Below are 8,283 nucleotides of genomic sequence, written 5' to 3' on the forward strand. Positions count from 1 at the left end.
AAAAAATTATATTGTAAGTACAGTACAAAAAGTTTCTTTATACAATTGTAATGCAATCTGGATCAAATGGCAGGAAAATAACAAAAATATAAAACTGCTAGTTCTCAGTCCAAAGTTTTTCCCTCTAGTACCAAATACCACAAGATACAGATTATACAAATGTGTACAAATTTTAAATAAAAATACAATACATTAGGGTTGTGTGTGTGTTTCTAAACTCTTCAAGAGTTTACTGTTATACAGATGGTAAAGCTAAAGCTGATCCCCTTTTGTTCCTTAGATAGAGATCTGCAAATCTTTTCCTTCGATACAATACTCCATCTCTTGTGGAGAGCTGGAAATGGAGCCAAGCATTTTATGCCACTTGCAAGAACCATGGTAAATGTCCAGATCCAGAAGCCAGACAGACTTTCCCATATCTCCAAGCTCCCTCAAATTCTGCTTCAAATTAGCCATATCTGGGTGAGAGATTTCTGCCTTATACCGAGGTTCTGAGAGAGTCCTCTGTTCCATCCACCAAACCAGCCCTTCTGATAGACAAATAAAAACAACACTGAACTGGGAAAAGGGGAAGCCCTGCAAGAGACAGTAGCTGGGAGGGAAACTGGCAGGAAGCCCCTTCCAGGCACCTGAAGATTGGCTTTAAAATGCAATAGATTTAGGTCTCAGCAATAATGAGGAACAGCTCATTTTCAGCTGCCCTGGAAAAGAGAGAAGAAAGCACAATTTGTAACAGCACAGAAGTGCTCTGATTCTGCTACTTTAAAATCTGTAATGTTATAATGGAGGGAGAGGCCAAAGCCAAAATAAAAGGCTTCCCATTTCAGCTTCCACCCAACATCACTGGACACCCTGTTGGCCACAAGGGCTCAAAGTTTTGTTGGCTGCTATTCCCCCTTGCAGAGCCTAGCTTTGCCACAACAGGTGCAGCTTATTCCTGCAGGAACTAGGGATGGGCACAGCTGATTCATATTTTCCCACACACTTGGTGGAGGGAAGGACTTTTGTTTTTAAATTATATCTATATACACAGAAATATACAGGATAAATTAAAATCTATTATAGATATTGGTAAAAGTTAAATACACAATATGGACACCACGCACACATACACACAAGCCTATGTGAGAATCAAGTGCTTTCCTGCAACTCACATTGGAGGACCAGGAGCTTGGAATGCCAACATGTGGCTGTGGGGAGCAGGGATCTGTCCAATGAACCCATCTGTGCCACACAGCAATAACTCCTTCAATCTTTAGCATTAATTACTTCCTCTGGAGAATACAGCAGCACCAAGAGGATTCCATGCCTCTTCATAATACTGCTGGTGAAAGGGATGGGATCAGCAATCTTAGAAACTAAAAGTCTTCTACTCATAAAACCAGTACACGGGCAGGGGCAGTGCAAGCTTTTTCCTCCTCTAACTGCTTCTTCCTTGCCAGAGTGGGCTAGCCCTGCTCTGGAGGAATTCAAGGGACGTTCAGTCTTCCATAATCCCAAATTCAATCTTTGGCCCTCTGCTGAGGATGCAATCTTGAGCTAATGGCAATGTAGATGCATGCCCACTGGAAGAGTCTAGATTCCTTGCCATCTCCAGGACTACTTTAATGCAAGCTACCAGCCAATTGACAAGAAAAACTTTCAGTCACTTGTGACTGGCTTGGGGGGATGGGAAAGAAGAGTGGAGAGGAGAGGTGACCAGAGGTGGTAACCTCAGGATTTCAACAGGCATCCTGTTTTCTCCCACAGACTGAAAAAGTGTTAGAAACAGGGCTGGTGATGTGTCAAGTGCTACTGCTTGGTCCAAAATAAACTAGCTTGTCTATCCATCATGGATAAACAGTCAGTTCCCAGGCCAATTCCAAATAAAAGGTTTCTTTGAATTTAAGGCTGATATATCAAAAGCTTTCTGACGTCTAATCACACAAACGCCTTTAGATTGGAGAATGCATTGAGCAGGTCACTCCCACCAAATTGGAAAGGATTCTCTCAGCTTATACTTCACAACTTTTCATAAAATTAATAAAAGTAAAATAGTTACAATCCTATGTATATACTATACAAATATAAAACTTTAAAACCCTACACACGGAGCCCTTAGAGTGCCAGTATAATGTGTATGTACACAGGTCAGTTACACAGAGGTGTGTACATCCCAGGGTCCTCTTCTGTCAAAGTCCAGGCATGATGTAGGCGATGTTGTCGAGTGTGTTTGACTGGGAAGAGAACATGTAATATTCTTTTTAAAAATGGGCTCTGACTCAAAAAGCTACAGAAACAATGCTTTAATATAACACAATAGACTGGAGAAATCCCAGCCTTGTCATACAAGCTCCTACATGACGAGACCAACCCAAGTCAGAAGTCACCAGCACTCTAGGCCAGGGGTTCCCAACCCCCGGGTCGCAACCTGGTGCTGGGCCATGAAGGGTCGGCTGCCAGTCTGCAGGTGGGCTGGCTGCCAGACTGGAAGTGACTACAGACCAGCAAACTGCCGACTGGACATGACCTGCATACTGTGGCCTGGCAGCCAACCCTTTTTTATACTGTATTCAGTACAGTATTCAGTATAAAAAAGGGTTGGCTGCCTGCCTGCAGTATGCTGGTCACTTATGGTCCACAGTTTGCTGGTCCTCGGCATAAAAAGGTTGGGAACCCCTGCTCTAGGCTAACCAGCAGTCATGGAAATACTCTGTCTACTGCTCAGTCTGCTTGCAATCTCAATGCCTGGGAGCACAACAGGGGCATCTAGAATTAAGGGAACACTTCCTGTTGTTCTTAAGTGCCTCCCTTACCCTGTGTAACTGGTCCTAGAACTAGTGTGAAGAAACTCAGAAGAAATCCATATCCAAACCATATTATCCAGAGGGAAAACAGCGATAAGGGATCCAATTAAGGTGATGGAAGGGATACCAACGAAGTCCCAAACGCACATACAAAACCTTTGCTAGAATTTGCAATGTGTTAAGCTAAACAGAACAAGTAAACCACCATAATCCGTTTCAGATGTAAGGTGGGAGAGTTTCTCTGTGTTCCTAGAGTTTCTATACAAATCAGGTGGAAGTTTGAAGGACAATACAGTCCCATGTGCCTCAGTGAAGACCATACAACTAAGGTCTGATTCCTGGCATGCTGCACTCCCAAAGTTCATACTCAAAGACAGAGGAAATGGATTCTTTGCCAGTTTCTTGATTGATCCTACAATTTAGCAGCACCACCTATTAACTGAAAAGGTAAACTGCGCCACAAGCACAGACACATCTAGCCTGCTTTGGGGACAAGAGAGTTACAGATGTAGATGAATTCTTGATATTAAAATTAATCTGCTAATTTCAGACAAGTTATCCAAGCTCCAGAAGTGAAAAATTAGCACTACCTCTTCTAACACTCCCTAACTCTTTACAGAAATAAGAGGATCAAGCTGTCAAGTCATACACTGCATTAATGATGCTAGAAGGGTGTCAGAGCTCATAATGCTTTGGGCAAGGGAAAGCAGTACAAGAAAAAATGCCCAATAGTAAAGTAGTCATAACTTGAGCAGGCAGGAGTACTCAGGTGACTCAGTTTATTAGAAGATATGCCAATAGCCAGCATGGGACTTCATGGCAGAACCTTTGTAAAACATGCCTGTTCATGTCACATCCACTGCTTTCTTCACATTTGTATTGCTATTCTTTTCTCTTGCATCAGACATGATTTCCCTTTACTTTGTTCTACACATTTTGCTTCTCGTGACTTCATTTTTCATTCTTCTTTCAGTCCTTCTTTTTATTCATGTCTCCTCCTAATGTGGTCTTTTAAATCGCCCTGTCTGCTAATGTAATATGTTCTGTTTTTTCACTTGGATTCACACTATACCGGAGCTGCAGGATGTCTGTTCCCAAATGAGGTTTCAATAGCAAATGTGTTTCCGGCATGCAGGAGAGAACATGCAGCTAGCACCCGGCTATAGATGGACAAGAAAGAGTTTATCTTTGAAGGTGTTCAGTGCCACCCCTCACTGTTAGGAGCCATGTGCTTAATTGCAGGTCACAGGAACAATGCATACATGACCAAAAAAATTTAACAGGTGGGTGTACAGACCAGCTGTAGGGCCTGTAAATTCTTATTGCAAACTTGTATTAAAATGTCTAGTATGCATAGTTGCTTTATCTGCTTGAGATTGAGAGTTTCAGTCACTCAGAAATAGAAGCTACAGCTACTGTAATAAATGGATTAAAAAAAGACCAGCTTCCCTTGACTGGTTAGCATTTCCACAGCTTTCACTGAAAAATCATTAGGCAATGCCTTGTCAGAGAATTCTCTCATACATCCCTCCCACAATAATAGTGCCCTAGCATGAAGTTTTCTGCACTGGAGACTCAGTGTCACAAAGCTCTGCCAATCAGTACTTTAACTCTCTTCCCATAAAAATAAGTAAGTCTAGAACCAAAATAAGAATCACATGGAACTCACCAAAACTTGCTTGGGGCAGCCATTCAGCTCAGGCAGTTGTGTGGTCAAACATGTTAAAGGGCCCAGAGCACAGATAATAGAATCTAAAAGCACTGACAAACTTCCTGAAACAGCCACCATCCCCTGGAAAGAATAAAGGAGGATCAAACTGAATGGAAAAGAACAGCAGAGATTAAATCTCACCACACTATAACCTCTTCTCTTGCAAATATTAAGGACTTGCTCCTGAGCTTCTCTAATCTACCTATTCTATTTGTGTAGTTACTACCTCATGCCAAGCATTTCATACATGTTTTTGAAGTTGTCTTGAAATTGGATACATTTGGATAATTGTTTTCCATCACCTAGTATGGTAATACATATTTAAACCTCAAACAAAACATGAAATGTCCTGGAAAACGCTGTCTCCCTGAACTCAAGGAATTAAGACTGTAGCTAGGGCTGCACTAATGTAAGGGATTTCTGGGTGGAGAATTACTTTTGCGCAGCTTCCTGTGAAAGAAGAGCCTTTGATTGTTAGAACAGAGTGAACAGCTCCCTTGCAGTAATATCTCAATTGTCATCACTAGAAAAAAAAAGGAGTTCATGCACATTTGTTTTATTGGCAATAAAAGCATATGGTATGCAGGACCGTGGGATGAGAGGATACTGTCACCTATTCAGCCCACTAAAGCTTTGAAACGCAGAAGACTACATGTTAAAAAAGGCAATGAGAAAGATAACGTTGTCTGAACATGTCCTTAGAAAGCTGAAGGTGTTTGGCCTGAGTGCTGGCAGCAATAGCTTGGGTCTGCCAGCAAAGAAAGTGTTACCAGATGTTTGGTGCCTGCTGGGTTCCAGGAAAAAGAACTTACTATATCCTTTGTTAATAAACAGGGACACAACAAAGAAATAACTGACTCCATCTGTAATTTCTCTTTATACTAAAAGAACTTTGGCTAACTTGGGCTAACATGGGACACCTCTCCCCTGCTTCTATAATGGCACCTGTACTCACCTCTGTCTCCTGCAGCCTGTGTCCAATAAGGCTCAGAGATTCACCCAGCAATTGTAGATGTGCAGCTACGTCAATGGGCTCCGTCTCAGGGACTTTGGCTGGTGAAGAGGATAATACCACAGTACTGGAGGGCGACTTCTTATGGGGTGAAAGTACTCCTGTCGGAGAAGCTGAAAACAGATGGATACAAAAAAACCCTGGGTTTTTTTCTCTCCCTTCCTTATAACAAGTCTATTGAGGATGCAAGCTCTTTAGTCAGGACTTTACATATACACATAAAAAGCACATATTCCACTTCTGGGTGAAGTATTAATATTAATACTTAGTGGTAGTATTGGTGGTAATATTAATACTTAGTGGTGATGGTGGAAAATTCTTTGATTTAACACCGATGCTAAGCTAATCATGCATTTTTTAATTCCAGCATCTAGTCCCTACTCAGAGCTTCCACCTGTTACGCCTTGCTTTACATCTTTTAAAATTAATCATGGTGGTTTAACACCACGATCTTTGTAGCTAAGAAACAAACAGGATATCCTTTTCAACTCTGCCGATGCCATTTCTTATCCTACAGGGATTATTCTCGGTAACATGATGGATCAAGCATGGAAACAGAACTGATGAGTAGAAAGCTAGAAGAGAAAAGGAGCACAAGGGGTGCTTGCTCTTAACCGAGTACATAGTTGTTTGCTCTCCCCTACCCCCAAGACCTGGGCAAACGTAGCTACTACCTTTCACTTTTGGGGCACCCTCTGACGAGGTTGCCTTCCTCTTCACTGTTGTGGCCTCTGCTTTATTTTGCTTGTGCTGCAGATATTGAGCTTTCTGCTTCCAACTCTTCACAGAACATGATAAAAAACAAAGCAAGATTCAAACTGTTAGGCAATCCTGCTGCCAGAACTGGAATGCGAGAGGCAACTTTATGGATAGGTGACCAGCCAAGCATTTTTCATGAACAGGAACTAGACATCTGTGTGTGATTTGGGGGGGGAAGGAGATGAGGGTGTTTAAGATTGCTCAGTTCCAGCCTGTAGGGGGCTGCCTTTTGTATGTATGAAGGTGGCAGTTGCAACAAGAGCATGCAGGCAACTGATTCATACAAAGTATTTTAGAAAAAAAAAAATAAAAATCTTCTTATAGACTTATACCGAAGCAGAGCTGGAAGGGACCTCCAGGGTCATCTAGTCCAACCCCCTGCCTGAGGGAAGATCATCCCTATTAGGGCGGTGTGAAGCTTTGGGTACTGATTCGATTCTGAGGAGATTCGGGCCAATTTGGTGGCCGAATCTCCAAATCCAAATCAAATCTGGGGACCAATTAAAAGGTCTGAATCAATTTGGAAAATATTCAGAGCGCTTCAGTGATTTGGGCACTCCCTGCCTGCTGCAGCAGGGAGCTGGACCTGGATTCAGAGCTGGTAAGTACGGGGTGGGGGAGGGGGGGCTGGAGAAGGGGGGAGGAGACCATGGGGGGACCCTTGTCAGGCCCTATCCCCTGCCTGCTCCCCAAGCCCTCTCCCAGGGCTGCCCCACCCGGCCCCAGCTTCTGGTTGTTTAAAAAAACCAACCAAACAAACAAACAAACAAAAAACCCCCCTACTCACTGGGTGCTGCCAGGCGGGGGGTGATCCCTGCTGCCCCCCCCCCACTGCCCCACCAGAGCCCCCACGCAGCATGGGGCAGCAAGGATCGCTCCCCCACCAGGCAGGAACTGGTGAGTCTGGGTTGTTTTTCTTAAAGCTGGGACAGACTTGGGGACGGTTGGGGAAGTTGGGGGTGTCAGGGGGCTCCTGCAGAGCCCCCTCACGCAGTGCAGCGCAGCACAGCGCAGCGGGAATCCTCCCCGCCCCAGCACCCAGTGATGGAGGTGGGGTGGGCAGGGCAGCCATTGCCAGGGCTGGGACAGCAGGCGGGGGATGGGCCTGTGTGATTCGAGTGAATCGATTTGAGACAGTGATTTGAATCACCGAATTGAATCACTGTCCCCCGAATCGGCCGAATCCAAAGCAAATACTAGCCGCTTCACACAGGCCTAATCCCTATCCAAACCATCCTATACAAATCATAATCTAAACCCTATGTAAGACTGCTGTCATGGCTACGCTTACCAGTTTATCCTTCTCAGGTAGCTGCTTCCAGACTTCTGCCAACTTTTTGCTCAGTTCCCCAAAATCTAGTGAGGAAAAAGGACAGAACAAGGAAAAATGTTTTTTTTAAAAAGTTTGCGTAATTACAGAAACAGTGGGAAATTAGCTCATGTACATGCTTGTAGTGAATAGCTTGTTCCATGGCTAGTCCAAGAATTTATACTGTCCTGGAGATTATTTCCAACATAAACCCTGCAAATCTTCTAAACTGGAAAGGTTGATGTGGAACATATATAACTGCACTGGGAAGTTCTGTATGTGGAGGCTTCACAGTGCAAGGCAGGGACAGTTTTGCAAGTAAACAGAAATGAGGCTGGTCAAACTGTTACTCATGAGCAGGGATCCTGGTTTCCACCATTTAAAAATTGTAAATTCTCTAATAAAAATCCCAGATTCTCTGACTTAAACCCCCCCAAATCCACGTTTTTCCACAATTAAAATGAAACACCAATATATATAGGTATCAGGTGAACAATGCTTCACTGATACCAGTTAGGTATCACAATGCTTCACTGATACCAGTTAGGCATCACAATGCTTCACTGATACCAGTTAGGCTCGGAAGCGGCGAGAGACGCGCGGGTGAAAGCTTGCTGCGCTCCCGCTCCCCCGAAGCCCCCCAGAAGCCCCCCAAAACCCTCCAGCAGCCGCGGAGCCCCCCACCCCCCCCCCGCACAGCCGGGGT

General features: G+C 44.0%; 1 protein-coding gene across 5 annotated transcripts in view; it reads right to left on the reverse strand.

Annotated features, from left to right (window-relative positions):
- Positions 1 to 8,283, reverse strand: part of HMGXB4 (HMG-box containing 4) — a 23,630-nt gene continuing 15,347 nt past the window's right edge. Inside the window, exons 4-9 of one of the 5 annotated variants that reach the window (XR_003094617.1) lie at positions 7,560 to 7,624; positions 6,184 to 6,289; positions 5,453 to 5,622; positions 4,456 to 4,578; positions 1,155 to 1,321; positions 1 to 701 (exon numbers count right to left, since the gene is read on the reverse strand). Coding sequence is in view for 4 of the 5 variants with exons in the window: in XM_025206871.1 (XP_025062656.1) it covers positions 444 to 530; positions 4,456 to 4,578; positions 5,453 to 5,622; positions 6,184 to 6,289; positions 7,560 to 7,624 (551 nt within the window). In the remaining variant the exon portion in view is untranslated. Of the gene's footprint in view, positions 2,217 to 4,455; positions 4,579 to 5,452; positions 5,623 to 6,183; positions 6,290 to 7,559; positions 7,625 to 8,283 lie in introns of all 5 variants that reach the window. The other 4 variants (XM_025206871.1, XM_025206870.1, XM_025206868.1 and 1 more) reach the window with 4 other exon arrangements.

Source organism: Alligator sinensis, unplaced genomic scaffold (genome assembly GCF_000455745.1).
Source record: "Alligator sinensis unplaced genomic scaffold, ASM45574v1 scaffold215_3, whole genome shotgun sequence".
Taxonomy (NCBI): domain Eukaryota; kingdom Metazoa; phylum Chordata; order Crocodylia; family Alligatoridae; genus Alligator; species Alligator sinensis.